We start from the raw sequence: 16,004 nt of genomic DNA on the forward strand, positions 1-16,004 counted from the left end.
ATATATTAGCATAAATATTAAAACTGTTAAGTATTGGAAATGAAACCTTCATTCTTTGACTGAGAAATCTGGGTGAGAACACTCCGAGAGGAAACAGTTGCTTTTAACCCAAGAATGAATGTTATTAACAAAAAAGATTTGCCTTTTTAGAAGGAACTAAAGGAACTAAAAAGATACCTTCCATATATGAATATGGACTGATGCCAACAGCACCCGTGCTTCTAGTTAACAGCAGGTGTCTTTTATCACTTTTTTACAGATTCTTAACCCACGGACTTAGGTATTTATGACTTTACACATTTGGGCTTTCTGCTCTTATTCACTGGTTCCTAATCACAAAACTTTTTTTTTTTTAATACGTCTGAAATTAACTAAAGCCTATCTTTCAACAATAAAAGTTTAAGATAGTACCAGAAAAGAGCTTCTCTCATATGGCCTTTTTCTGTTTTACCAGTTTTGTCTTTCTACAGACAAGCTAATGAGAGTTTGGGCCTGAACTGTTCATTAGTGCAATGACCCCATTTGATTTATTGCATTCTTAGACAGTCTCCTTCATTTTAGTGCTCTCACAGTGATGCACAGTAGTGGTTTCTTTATTAGGCCTGATTGCGGGATTCTGTGCTTTGAAACTTTTCAGCAAAAAAAGGCAATTTTCTTTGGCCCAAGTTTTCCATGAAAAGGTACCTTTTTTACCAGTGATTTTTCTAAATCGCCTGGCTTCTTCCATTTCCAAATTCTTGTCTGTTTTTACAAATAGCTCACTCTTGAGCTGCAAACAACTTCCAGGCAAACCCACCTGTTTATAGCAAAGGATAAAATGGAGCTGTTTGTGTAATATTTTATGGTTGTCTCAATTTGTACAACTTCTTGGGGCGGTCTGGTCCAGGGCCAGGAACTGGACTTAGATGATCCTTGTGGGTACCTTCCAACTCAGGATATGATTCTATGACTCTAAAAATAAGCCCCATCATTTCAAGCTCTTTATTGATTCTTACATTAAGAAATAGAAGATATCTGTATGTGGCTAGCAATGGTTTTTCTAGCCTTTCCCTGAACCATTCTTGAAGGAAGCTTACAAATTGTTTCTTGAAGTAAATATTTAAGTGGTGTAGCAATATCTCATTTCATATCAGTCTGTCTACATATTTCTTATTTTTTGTGCATGATAATGTAGAGACAAATGTTTCCCAGTGCTATACATATTGAGAAGTTGTACACTTGAAACTACTTAAACAGCTGAGCATTGTTTCCACATTCATTTGTGCAAATACAGAATTTCAGGGAGGAGGAACATGCTCCTGCTGCAGGACAGGCCTTTTTCTCTAACAGGACTCCTGTACTTGAAACATTTACTGCCACTTAAATACCCTGTCAGTGACCTCAGCTTTCAGTAGAATAATTCAACCTATCTGTAGCTCACACAAGAGGTCCCCATTGAGCATCAGCAAACAGGTTTCCACTGAAAGATAACCAATCATAGGCTGCCCAGGGTGATTTTGGCATTTCCCTTCCTAACAGATACTGAAAAAAACATCTAGACAGGATCCTGACCACCCAGCCCCAAGTGGCCCTGGCTGAACAGGGCAGGTAGACCAGATGATAGTCAGAGGTACCCTCCAACCTCAAGGAGTCTATTATTCTTTGAATTTGAAAACACAGCTTTCATTTAAAAAGTAGCATCAAGAAAAGACCTTAATCAATTCTTTGCAACTGTTTCCTCTGAAGAACTGCACTGAATCAAGGGGGGTTTGCATTTCCTTACAGACTGTCCTACTGAAACATATTATTTAATTTTGAAAGATCCTTTTCTTTCTGCATTTATGAATAGAGTTTATTTTACCTTTATAAATCAAAAGGAAATTTGAGACAATGCTAACATAAAAACTCACAAATCGTTGAGATTTAGACAAGATTCATGAACAGGAGACTGAGCAAAAAAATGTGGATAAAAATTTTTTTGCAGAACATTGTACAATAAAATTGAAAGATGAAGCATTAGTGATGATTGTTCTGTAACCTGTAGGGTATTTTTCCTGAAAATACCTTAATGGAAAAGAGTGGCAGACACATAGTAAAGCAAGCAAAAAAGTACAGGAGGGAAGATTAAGGTTTTCCTTGCAGAGCAGCTGAATACTACATTTTCCATGGATTTCAGGACTACAAGATAATGAGTAAACTAAGGATAAAATAAATTAAAATTGTGTATGGTCACATGAGTATGAACACCGTCCTTAAACACAAGAGGCAAACTGATGGAAGTTCTCATCAGATAAGCCTTACTAAGAAGGATAAAGACTGTCCTGGACATGTAGGTAATGCTGGCAAAGACAGACTTATACAAAAGCTTTTCAAATCTGGCACTAAACACTGTGCCAGACCACTAAATTGCGTTTAGACCACCAAAAATGTGTGAAAAGACATCAATATTTGTGAAGAATTGATAAAGCATAAGCAGCGCAACATGAAAAATTTAACAGGTCTGTATTCCATACAAAGTCTGAACTAATGTGGCAAAAATTAGGCCAAACAATATAATATATACTTTTTTGGAAAACATTGCTCATTTTATAAGCCCAGTGGCATCCCTTGTGATGAGAAGATGGTGACTGTCCCTCTGCACCCCTTTAACTGTGGAAAGGCCAAATGAAGCTGACAACCAATACTCAGATACTGATTTTCTGAGAGTTTGACTTAACTTAAACTTTCCCTTTGAGAATTTCCACATATTCTATACACAGAGCTGTCCTATGCCAATAAAGGAAATATGTTTTGGAAAGAAAGTAACTTCAATTTTAGTACTAAATACAAACCAGAAAATTCAGTCTCGGTATTAAAGCTAAAGTGACAGTTTCTTTCAACTATTCTACACCTTCTGCTCTAATGGGATTAATAATGATAGAAGATTGGTGGTAGTTATTCTGGCCAGCCCTTTCAGCTGCTGTGTTGGAAGCTAAGACTTCCCAACTCACTTCTCTTGCTCTGTTTTATCTACAGTGCCCCATGCTATATGTCACCACTGAGAAGGACAGATGTTAATGCATTCACAGTTCACTGCTTGGGAAATCAACCAGACAGTCTGCTGTCACTTATGGGGCAACAGGAAGGTGGATCACCTAAATTCACCCAGATCTGAGGTTCTAATGTTAGGAGTTCACACAATAGAAGCAACTGGAGAACCATCTACATATAAAACAGCTTTTAGGGTATAATTATGTACTATGGTGCATTTCTCCACATTAGAAATTTGGTCTTCTCATCAGGTATTCAGAAATATTGCAGATTTACCACAGTTCCCCTCTATTCTTATGTAGCTCAAACTTGTAGAACACTCTCAGCATGACCCCACACTAAAATTTTTACTATGTGGAAAGCTTGTCAATGTAATACAAATCAAGCAAATACATACCTAAATTTAGGAAAAACAACAGCTTTTTTTTTTTTTTTTCCTGAAGTCCTTCTGCACAGGCTCTTGAACACATATCCCAGAAAACCAAATGGTTCAAAATTTAACTATAAACTCCAGAGGGATCAAGTACAGAATTCTGTTGCCCCTGTCAGTTTTACAGCAAGACTCATTGTATTTACTCTTCCCTCAAACTTAACTTCTGGAATTTAAATTATTATCTGAAAAACTCAGCTTTCATTTATTGTACATTCCAGTTTCAGTGAAAAGCCATAGAGAGAAAAATACAAAAATATATGCTGTATCCTCAAAAATTCTCAAGTCTCTAAAACCAAACAAAACTCTTCAAATGGTTTTTCAAAATGTCATAATTTTTAGCCAGTCTTGTGATACTGTAAACTAAACAATGCTGTTTAGACATCATGTTTGGCAACAACATGCTCTACATACATTTTCCACTATAGATCTGAAACATCTGATAAGATGGTTCCTAATCACTCTCTCTATGATAATACTATGTGTTTGTCTAGTAGTGTTCACAAAAGATCATCCATATTATATACACATAGACCATACAACCTGATTCTCTGAGAAAAAAACCTATAGGGCAGATTTCTATTTTCTTATTTGTTCTTTACTATTTACAGCTGACACATCTGTGTGCTGTAACTTTGCCTACACAAGTACTGTAACAAAAAGAATACTACAAAAGGTAATCCTTATTTAAAGTTCCTTATCTCTGCTTCTCTGATTTAAAATAACTTTTTGATAGTGTGATCTGAGCTTTACATAAGAGAGTTTTGCTTCTGTTTCATAAGACATAAGAATATAATACACAACTAAGACAAAATCTTACAAAAATATGCATGTAACCTCCTCCAAATATTTAGGTAATACCGAAAATAACCTCATACAGAGCAGCAAAATCACTTGATTTACTCCTGTCCTAATCAAGACTGTTCACCAAGTATGGTATTAAACAGCATAAGTTTTGCAATAGTTTTCTGACTGGGATAATCAATGTTGAGACACTGAGCCAGTTATTGCTGGCCTCAGTTGTGGTTATCCCTGATGTGTGAGCCATGTTTTCCTCAGGGAGCTCAGGCACAGGTGGAGCTGCCTGTTAACGTCAGGAACAAAACACCGTACTGCTGCTGATGGGGTACTTATTAAAGTACCTTTGAAAGTATTACTTACTAAAGTAGCTTTTTTTAAGTACTTATTTAAAGTACCTTTGTGAGCCTTTAAAGTCTCCTTTCGTGTCACTCTGAGATGATGACAAGTTCTGTGGATACATAAACAGAGTCTGTGAAGTGCAAATAGTTTAATTTATCCTTATCTTCTAACTGCTGTATGAAACATTACTTCCTACAATACAGGGCATCATTTCCTCACCTTTGCCAGATGGCTTGCAACATACTAAGTACACAGTAAGAAATTCCTTTGTGTTCAGATAGCCACAGCAAAAACAGGCAACATGTCTCAAGATAGTTCAAAAAACCCTACTTACAAGTTCTGGACATGGGCAGCCCCATCTTACTGTGCTACACATGTGCAAAGGCTGTCATTTTCATTAGAGCAAAGACAGCATTAATTACCAAACTTCTTGGTCCCTCCACAGCAGCACAATGTTAAAACAAATAAACAAATAAATCTGATCACCAAATAAATCTGATCATGCTACTACTTGTTTTCAATGGAAATGAACGGTGTGAGATATTACTGCTCAGAGAGGGGCACTAGAAACACCACTGACATACCCAATGCCAGAGGAAGCACAAAGTACACATTTCTGTTAGGCAGATAAATAGATAGAATGGAAGCCTGAAAGGTTAGAGGCCTTTGGGTTTTGGTAGGAAAAAGCATGAAGCAATTAATTTTGCAACATCTTTTTCTAAAATGATGACTCAGAGACTTAACACAAATTCACACTAACATTCTTAAGCTATGTACCAGTTTTTCTACCACGATGTGGTGATCTCAAACCACCTTCAATGAACACTCAAAATATTATTAAAATAGGTTTCAGGTATGACACTACCCTTAAACAGCAATGGTTCTCTAGTCAGAGGGCATGACAAAAAATTGCTTGATTACATCTGCTTTCATTTATTTCCTCTACCAGGCTCATGTGCACACCTCAGTATTAGGAGAAACACACAGGCACCATCATCCTTGAGTCTCGGGCAGGCAAATGATGTCCCTCAGGAGCATCCCTTGCCCATTCCAGGAAGGTCCCCCAGCATTCCTCCACAGTGCCAAACACGCAGCAGAGTCCCAGGGCTCCTCACCTCCCTGTGAACAGCAGTCCCTCTCTCATCAGCAGGCAATGCACAGGTATGAGATAGGGTACACACCCACTGAGCTCAGTCTTTATTCTGTGGTAGTAAAAGTTAAAGACTAAGAGACTTAAAGATTTAAATTTTTTTTAGGGGATTATTGAGTCTTTTAAATATAAAAATTAAATTGTTCACTTATGGTGTGTCCTGAGGAGCTCATGTCTGTCATCACCAGAGTATAAGCTTCTGAATGGGAAGTATTATGAAAATTATCTTATGAACTTCATGTCGAGTTTGGCAGCAAAATTTCAGAAATACAATAGCATACCATGATATTTTTGCCCCCCCACCCCCAAAAGAAGTGTAAATGTACTGGTTCCACATGAAAAATAAAAGGACATAAAAGCCTTGAACACATCTAACTATTGTAGGTAAAATGTCAGCTGAAAATCATCAGGTGTGAAATTTTATTTTAAATATGTGCAGCCATTCTTCTGGATCACAACGTAATTTATATAAGCAGATAGATAAAGCAACTTCAAAGCAATGAAATCCTTATCAAGATCTCACTTCATTATGATTAAAATAAAATATCCTATCTTTAATATTTTATTCTTTTCACTGCAATCCACCATGGCCTCTCAAAATTGTCATGACTTTACCAGATATGACACAAAGTCTTTTTATGCCACAAAACCCCCCAAGACAGTTACAGTATTGGCACTACACATACCCAATTAAAACTCTTACTTTCTGCAGAAAAGCAGGTAAACAGGGTTTCCAGTGTTGAAGTACAGAAAAAATGGCCCAAATTTGAACCTGCATTTATGCAAATACTTGAGTTAATTCATGAGTAGTCACAATGAAGCAGATGTAGCCAGCACTTGCAAGTTAAGTATAATACTGCAGCCTGTGTTAATAGCTTAATAATGATTAATGTTAATTCCATGGTCAAAATGTGACATTGCCTAAAACTAAACAAAAACTCAACATATTTTGCCTCAAGAATACAAAATTTCATGGCTCTCACAAGATTACTTTTGCAACCTGAACATTTAAGTTTGTCTCCACTTTATTTCTAAATTCTTAATATTTCTGCAAGCCAGTGATTTCCAAACACACACTGGTAACCAAACTCTCATTTTAACATTTGAGCTTGCTGCCCAGAAGATCTCTACTTTTCTATAATGCTGCTTCTTCATCCAGCAATAGTAATTTCACCACATATAGAACAGCCTAACGTGCACCCAGGCTTTTGTGAGTGAAGACAAAGCATTTTTCACTTCATAGTAACACGTAATTAAAATAGGCAAAGTATAGCAGCTGAATGGCGCCATACTACAATAGATGCTGATGGCCACAGAGCACACTTGTGCCTACTGCCACTTCTCTAAACAGGTCTGCTTATCTTTGGCCACTGTTTCTCTCTGAGCATATACCTGGAAGGAAACACGTCATATTTACCTGTTTGTGAATTACCTCTGAATTACTACTGAATTACCTCCTTGACATAGGAGGTAATTGTCCAACAATACCACAAGAGTGGCTAGTGTGGTTTTAAGAGCAGTGTTATACCCCAAACTAGAAGAAGAAAAACTTAATTTAATTAGCAAACAAAAAACAAAGAATATAATAATATGACTGTTGCAAACCCATAGGCCCAGTCTGCAGTGAAACATATCATCAGTATTAACCCTGTTCTGCACCGTTAATCATCTTGAGAGTCACAACCACATTTATTTCACAAATAAAATAAAATTTATCTTCTCCTTTTTTTTTTTTTTGACATTTAGTAACTACATGAAACAGCACATAGAGTTCTATCTTACTACTGTTCCTTCTGGCTTTAAATATTACCTGAAAAAATACCTGAAAAAGCTCTGAGCTCTGACTTTAGCTCCAAGCCTTGGCAGAAAGTAGGTTTTTTCAGCTAACAAAGGCCTGGAGGGTTTACAAGACCATGGGGGTTTTCAAAATGTTCTTCTATTTTTGCAATTGTCAAATTACTATAACATGTGCTAGATTGAAAGTAGCATTTTATAGATTCCATTAAAAAGGTACTCGTACTCTAGGATTGCTTTAGGACATGCAAGCAGTTAATTAAGTACAAAGGCATAGTCTGTGTGATCTCTACTGTATTTTCATTGTTCGTAAAGGTCTTCCTGAGGAGACAGGATTTTTTCCTTAAGGCAAAAGACCTACTAATGTACTCTGCTCTTAATAACTGAAACTCAGGGATAACCTGAGCTGTCACATTTTGCTAGCACACATTTCTGCTCAGATTGTATTTCCATAGGCTTTGACATGCCAAAAAGCCGCTACCATAATTAATGCAGTGACTTAATGCAGGAAGGGAAAAAACCAATACATACCACAAGCAAAATAATCACATCAGAAGAAATTAATCTGTCAGTCCGTTCACATGGACTCCCTAAAAAAATCCAAACCACTGTCATGCATGGCAGACTTAAAGAGTTGTAATTCAGCTCTCTACAGCTGGAGATACATGGAGAGTATTTAATGTCTGAATAAGTATGTATCATCTGCCTTATCTCTTTTGTGTCTTCCTGCTGCAGCAACTTCACCAAGAGCCATGTAACACTTTTTCTTTCTTACTCAGTCAAACAAAATCAGCAGTAATCAAACAAGAAGTATCTGAGCATCCCTTCTGAAATGGCTCCACAGATCATAAGAGGCAGCTCCAATCACAGAAAATGCCTCACTCACAAACAAAATTCTGTATTTCTCCATCTCATACAACACCTTGCAGCTCACACAAATATTACAAGAATATCATCATACTTCAGCTTGGCAGCAAAATCAAGGTCAAGTCCTTTTTTTTATCGTGTTGCTGCACTGTCCCACATAGAAAGCAAACAGGTGGAGTTTTCATTAACTAAAACATCCTGTAATTGAATTTAAAAACAAATTATTTAGAATTTTGAAGTGGACTGTGTTAATATGCCTGTGCCTCAGTAAAACCATAAATCTGCATGCTTGCACTCTATACTTTGTTTTGCATGTTTATACCAAAGCCAGTAAAATAGTTTTTCAGCCTTTTATGTGTGATTTCCAAATGAACTCAAAAGAAATCCCATACTGTTTTGAACACCTAGTTGACCAGTAACACTGAAGTCCAATGCACTTTATTTCACAGATGTATTTGAAAAGTGATCCTTAACAAAGCAACGTGAAGAGAAATGCAGACATTTGTTTCACATGCCAATAGCTCAGAGTCAACAGAAAAATAAAATTAAAATAAATACCACAGTGCACCACACTACAGTGTATGCCAAACAGACCACAGAGGAATGACCATACATAGTCTTGGTCTAAGTCACACATAGAAAGACTATTAAGCAGAGAGTTTACCACTATGCAAGGGTATGATTCCCTATATTTCCCACTGAATTTTACAGAGACATTTGAAGCTCAAAAAAGAGACTGACTACAGGACACCAAAGGACAGTGACAGCTTTCTAAAATACCCCAGAGACACCAGCATGCTAACTTGTCTGGATTCTGAAAGGTGAATTTCAAGGGATAGCTCCAAGGTAAGATCAACCACTGGCAGACACTTAACAACCTGAAAAAGCACCCCCTCTCTCACAGGGTGCTGTAACTCTACATCCTCTACTTCATGAAGGCAAAGGCCATGTTTCCAGTCTGATGCCAATAATTAGGTAGAGGATGATGCCTGTACTGTGAAGGATTAAGCACACTCTACTTTTTCATCTGAAATCCAAGCCCACTGATTGATATGATACGCTCCATCCCAATTCACTGAACTCGGGCTGCATCCAAAGAAATCAGGGGAGCAGAAGCATTGCCATCTGTAGCATCATCTCAGTGAAACAACACCTCTCTTTAATCATGCTTGTAAGATTCCTTTACCACAGGGACTTTTCAGAATGTCACCCTTATTTTAAAATCCTGAACCCAGACTTCACACCTGAGAACTGATAATGGACTATATCTAATTCTAAGAACCATCCTATGTGTGATGAGCAACAGTACGAAACTTATTTTTGCAGTAAGTTCTACATTCTACATTGCACCTTGTATTACAAATTTATCATGTTTTATATGTGAAGTTATGCATATGAGTATATGCATATGCAATATCAGTAAAGAGAACAGTCACCATTTTGGAACATGTGTGTTGGAGAATGAGACCATCTCTTACTCACTAGTGAAGAAACTTCAAAATTCTTAGCAAAATTATTAAAAATTTCATTATATACAATGTATGAACATTACATTAATGCAGTACTACTATGTTTGCATAAACGTCATAAACAAAATTTGAACTGGAAAAAAAGCAACTGACTCAGAGTTAGTATTTCTGCAGTATTGTAACAATCTTATTTTAGGTACTGGTTTGTAATGTAATTTGTTAGACCTAACCTAAATTTGCTGAATTTGGTATAGTGGTTTTGCTTTCTTGAAGACATTTAGGAATAAATATGGATACTACCAAATATACTCCCTTTGTTCATCAGGGCTATGATACCCATTACTGTAACTGTACCAGAGTAAGAAATAACAATTGCCTGAATTTTATAGCATATTATTATACCAGGATATGACACTAAAGAAGCATCTTCCCAGCTTCAGGCAACTATGTTTGTCAGTATCATGAAGCCTTGACAGATACAAAATTACTGAAATTTTACTGAAAAAGCACTGTTATATTTTCACTTCCATTGCTCTCTATGTAACATTGCAAGTTCTTACTTTTTTCTTCTCCTTATTATGTTTTTTGGATATACCCTTTATGGATCTAGCTGTGAAACTTCCTGAAACACTTAGAAGCTTACCCAATACATACAAAAAAGTCCAAACTATTTCTTCCAACATACAAAATTATCCTGATTACACTTCTTGGTCACCTTTCATTAGGTTCCCCGGTTAAAAATGGTAAAATGCAGAAGGATCATCTTATAAAATTCTGCAGACATTCACTAACCAGGCTGCCCAGCTGTTTCTACCACAGCACTTGCCACTTGTGTGACTCAAGTACCTCAGGGATTATTCTGTGTTTCATAGATATTTTTTATTTAAGGGAGTATATTACTGACTTTATAAATAGTATCCCATCACTGACTGGAGCCATACTCAGCCTGATTTATTAAGGACCACAGTCCAAAAGGGAGAGACATCCTTTTCACCCATTCAGACAGGGTCCACACTGCCCCCTCCCATGAAAGACCTGTGTGTTCCATGATCCATTATGTCAACGTTAAAATAGCCAAGAGTACAAACCAGCAGGATTTACTTCTCTTGGAGAGGACTTCAGCAACAGTGGCTTACAGACTTAGAAAACATTGAATCTGCTTTTTAGTTCTCATACAGAATTAAGCTCTCATACAGAATTAAGGAACTCCTTCGGTCCTACAGCTGCAGGTGGATGACAGACTTATGGAAATGGTCTTGTGTCAGCCTATTAAAAATACAGAGGCGTTCCCATTTATACCATTGGTAGTGGTCAAGAGATTGCAAGACAACAAAGAGAGAAACACCTATCAGCAACTATAAAGGATGAGTTTTAACTACCATCCATATATCTTTCACATATCAATCATTTTCAAGTTGCCACACAGCACACACCTCTGCAGAACCATTTGTAGAATTCCACTTACATTGAATTTGCTTGTCTCAATTCTGCTGTCTTTAAAAAAAAATGGAGAACTGCTGCAGCCAGTAAAAGCATATGTCTTTCTCTATGGCATTCAAAAATCTATTTAAATTAGCCGACTCTACTGAGGGTATATAGTATGTCTTAAGGCTAGTGACAAATTAAAATAGAATATTCAGCTTTTTGAAAACAAGAAATAATTCACACCAAGGCAGACAAGTATGTATATTTTCAAGTTTGAAGACAAACTGGTTAAGTTTCAAGCCATAATGAGAATGCCACTCCAACCACAGAGTATCTCCTGTGTCATGCTGTAAAGCAGGCCTGTTCTATTGTATGCCTTCTAAATTAACAGCCTTTGCATGCCCTAAGGGACCAGTCATTAAAAGGTCACTTCAGAAGTAAATTACCTTCTCCCTCACAGGAAGTTTCTACAAAGTAAAAACCTAATGTTGACACCTCCCCACAGCAAGGCATTTATTGTCTGCTCCAAAGAGGGCAGGCAGGTTATGAATCTGATGGCAATAACAGAGCCACAAATCAGAAAACAGAAAAACAAGAGAATGGAACAGGAAAGGCTGGGAAGAATACCTCTACCATGCACACTACATCTCTAGCCATAAGCACAAATAATGGCACCAAACAAGGTTTCTCCTACCGTACCTTCTCTACGTGTCTCTGTGAAAGATGCTTGGGAAAACCAAAGTTTGCTAGGAGAATTATTAAAATCCTAATTTTAATTGTAAAATTAAAGAGCAAATCATACTTGAAACAGAGGAGAAAGAACAGTAGATAAACACTTTCAGAAAAGCAAATTTCCATTAAAATGTCTTTCTTCTTGGTAATAGATTCTCCTCATGAGAGTGAGATTCTAGGAACTCCTCCTCTTCCACAGAATTGCCATTGACAGAACTGCCCCTTTTAGCAAAAAAACAAGTAACTCTCTGATATCACTGCAACCCTTTCATGGGTTTACTGAACTCTCTAACACCTGAAAACAAAGATTTAGAGTGTGAAATAGAAGCATTTAAATCCATTTCCTTTTCTCTCAAAAGAAAGACGAATTTCTAAAGAACATCAAAAGAGTAATATTATTTATCAATATCTCCCATATGCTCATGGTCATAATGTTGACGATTAGTAACTGACTAGATTTGAATAGGCAATACAATTCAACTAGAACACACATAAGCTTGAACATGGCCATCAGCATCCTTCAGTTTGGATAATCTGCCAATAGACAGGAAAAAGAGGGGAAAACAAAAATTTGGTGCGCCGTCCCACAGACTACAAATACTCAATACAACACTGAGTAAAGTATTAAGCAAAACCAAACAAGCACTTACGTCAGATTTAGAGGACACGTTTTCCTCCATGTCAGAATCACTGGGATCTACAATATCATCAAAGGGTGGCAGAGTAGGTGTCTTCCTTTCCAGTGCATCATTTTCAATTTTGACTCTCCCCACCTTGAGCTGAGACTTATCTTTTGTCTGTTTTTTGTCAGCTGAACAAGTAAGAATCAGTGGTGGGGCACTAGGAAAACTTTTAAATAATGAATCTGAGCTGGGTTTTTTTCTTTTTCTTACAGAAGATTCATCAGTGTCCAGCACAGAGGGCCTTTTTGTGAGAGTCTTCTTTTCTTGCTGCTGCCCACATGTTATGGCAAGGATGGGAATGTTTTCAGATTTTGGTTCCTTGGACATGGGTTTGGGCTCCTTGAAGGCCATCTTAGGAACCATTTTTTCATCTTTTAGTGGTTTATTTTCTTTGGGTTTCTTAGAGGATTCTTTGGAAGATTTGTTATGTTCCCTGGAAGGTTCTTTGAAGGCACTTTTTTGTTCTTTTGAGTCTTTAGAATTTTTTTCTTTGTGCTCCTTTGTTAACTTCTGGGTCTTTGAAAAACTGTTACTACTGCTGCTGCTATTTATGTTCAGAATCCTAGCTGGGTCCTGAAAAGAGGAGATGCAAAATTTTACTTAAAAAGCAAGAGAAAGAAACGTTAAATCCTCAAATGGCAGAGACAATATGGACATAGGATTAATATTAAAAACTTGGAACTGCAGGTGAGTAACCAGGAGTAGAAATAACCATATAAGAACAGATAGAAAGCCCAACATTTGGTCAAAACATCTATTACAAACTGGTGGAACATGAGCAGTTATCGCTGCTTGTCAAAAAGTTATAATAAAAGCTAGTTTTTATTCTAGGCATTATAACTTTTTAAAAAACGTTGTAAGGTAAACATAAAGGCATTGAGGAAATCTTTATCATCACCATTAGCTATGAGAAAATTAAAATCACAAATAAAAAATTAAGATATGAACCATATGATGTCAACAGAATTACAGGATCAGAGGAAACATGACAACATTTCAGGCAAAGTTTGACTTCTGTGCTGTGATCTTCCAGCTTTTGCCAGATCCTTTTCCTCATAAACAATAGCAATCATGGGTCCACCCTGGCTATGGAAGAATGGATTGGACAGACAACAGCCATTGCCATTTTATGGAAAACCTCCTAAAGCTGAAAAGGCTTCCTTCTTTGAATATACTGGCATCTCTGCTGAGTCTTTAATTTTTTTCTTTTTTTTTTTTTTTTTGATTGACCTGTTTTAAGCGAGAAGTGTTTCTTAGAAGGTGGTGACTCAGACGTGCTACAGGAGAGGCAAAACCAGAAACAGCAGTGCAGAATCATTCCTCACTCATTTGAATCTGAAAAGTTGAAGTGGCAAGGCAAGAGGTCACCTGCAGCTAGAACTGGCAATACAGGAACCATCTAGAATGGGTCATACAGGATCCTTTTTTATGACAATTAACACCTGGGAATATTTAAACAGGAACAGTTCTAGCACTGCCCACTTTGATGGAAACTGCCAGCGATGGGCTCTCAGTATCTCAAAAACACCCAGCAGACTAACTGCACTGTTCTAAACACTAAACACGTGTCACACATACACAAGACAGGGTCCATTTTTATACTTCAGATCTGCAAAGTGATGTTTGATGTTCCAATTTACAGGAACTCATGGTCAAGAAGTTTACACTGCTTACTTTTTCTTCAAGGCTGGTTATAAGCATTATAAAGCACACTTTAATGTGTATTGCATACACCCATTGATTTCCTTTACCTAGAAGAGACGTGTATGTAAATGTCTTGTATCTGGCTGTCTAAAACTGCCACACATTTACAGATTTGTAGAGAGGAAAACATACTTAGCTTATCTTCCACCTTTACTTAACCATCTTTTTATCCACAACATAGACAGAACTGTAGATGTGGAACAGAAAATAAAGGACCAAAGCAGGACATGGCCAGACTCATCCCCCACAAGGACTAATTTTTAAAAATGTACAGAGTACAATTGCTCCGAAAAAAACTATCCAAGAAAACAAGGCAAAATTTACATGTTAAAGGAAGTTGTGTCAATTAGAAGAAAAAGAAAGACTGAGACTACATCCACTGATGCGCTTCCTGTTCATAGATAACTTGTTCAATAAAGATGTGTTAAATCAGAGTTTAATAATCTAGGACCTGAAAAGTCTACATAAGACATGTGCAGAAACTGCAGTATCGTGCTTCTCCCCTGTAACAATAGGTAGAAATAATTAGCTAAAAATAATTACTTAGAAATGTTCTTCCATTCTCATTATCTTATTTAGTGAAACAGTCACAGTGCTGCATAAATTATTCAATTGCATGTTTTTATAAGATGCTTCTTGCATCTGAACTGTAAATATGTTTTTGTGTCAGATTTGGTAAACTAACTATATATTTATATAACATATATATCAACATTAATATTGGCCAGAAGCATCAACAATGAACAATACAATAATGACATCTGAATGTCTAAATATATGGCACTTCCTCAACTGCCAGGCCAGCAATTAAAAAAACAAAAATAAAAAAGCACTTAGCATTCCTTGACATGTTTTACTTGAGTCATAAGACTTTTCCTGGCATTCTTCTCTAAGTTTAAAAAAAAAAAATTTACTATTTCCTTTGATGCAAGACCGGCACCAAAAGTTGACTTACGAACTAATTATTAATGCTTCTAGTGTCACATCATGTTCTATCATTCCAGAGAAGTGTTGCCCTGGGGAGGAATAAAATATGTGTCATTACTACACTAGATAGAGAAATTCTCTCTTACTGGTCTCCTTATAGCACATTATTTTATATATAGCACATATATTTTACATTTCAGAAGGAAAGTCTCATTTTAGAAGTTTTCCAACAGATGAGACCTGTGGAAATGGTTCTGGGGCACAGTAGTATTAAAACCAAAAGAAAGTTGATATCTGTATTTTCAATTTCAAACCAGACTTTTTTCACCCTCCTACAACATGGAAGCTGATATTTTCACAGAAATCATAGTACAAATATGTGACATACTTATGAGATTTATTTATACACCCCTCTCACATGCTTTCTTTAGAATTGCCCTTTCTTAAAAGAAGCCAACCCAGCTTTTATATCTGCATTCATGTTCTAAGTAAAAAGACTATATTTTCTTATTTAATTTCTGCAATGACCCAAAAAGACACCAACAATGACAGAGGAGAAAGCTATAGAAACATGAAACCTTTAAGACAGATTTCAGATTTAAATTCTGTCTTTTTTTAAGACAGAAAAAAAAGTCAAATTATATCCACCAGTAAAGTATATCTGTCAGAATCTG

The 16,004-nt window shown here is 36.6% G+C and overlaps 1 protein-coding gene across 3 annotated transcripts in view; it reads right to left on the reverse strand.

The window, feature by feature from the left end:
• The window catches only part of MLLT3 (MLLT3 super elongation complex subunit), a 120,130-nt gene that overhangs the window by 22,566 nt on the left and 81,560 nt on the right, over positions 1 to 16,004 (reverse strand). For all 3 annotated transcript variants that reach the window (XM_072922780.1, XM_030257497.4, XM_072922781.1), the window contains one exon: positions 12,667 to 13,272. In XM_072922780.1, the coding sequence (XP_072778881.1) occupies positions 12,667 to 13,272 (606 nt within the window). The remainder of the gene's footprint in view (positions 1 to 12,666; positions 13,273 to 16,004) is intronic.

This window comes from Taeniopygia guttata, chromosome Z, assembly GCF_048771995.1.
Source record: "Taeniopygia guttata chromosome Z, bTaeGut7.mat, whole genome shotgun sequence".
NCBI lineage: Eukaryota > Metazoa > Chordata > Aves > Passeriformes > Estrildidae > Taeniopygia > Taeniopygia guttata.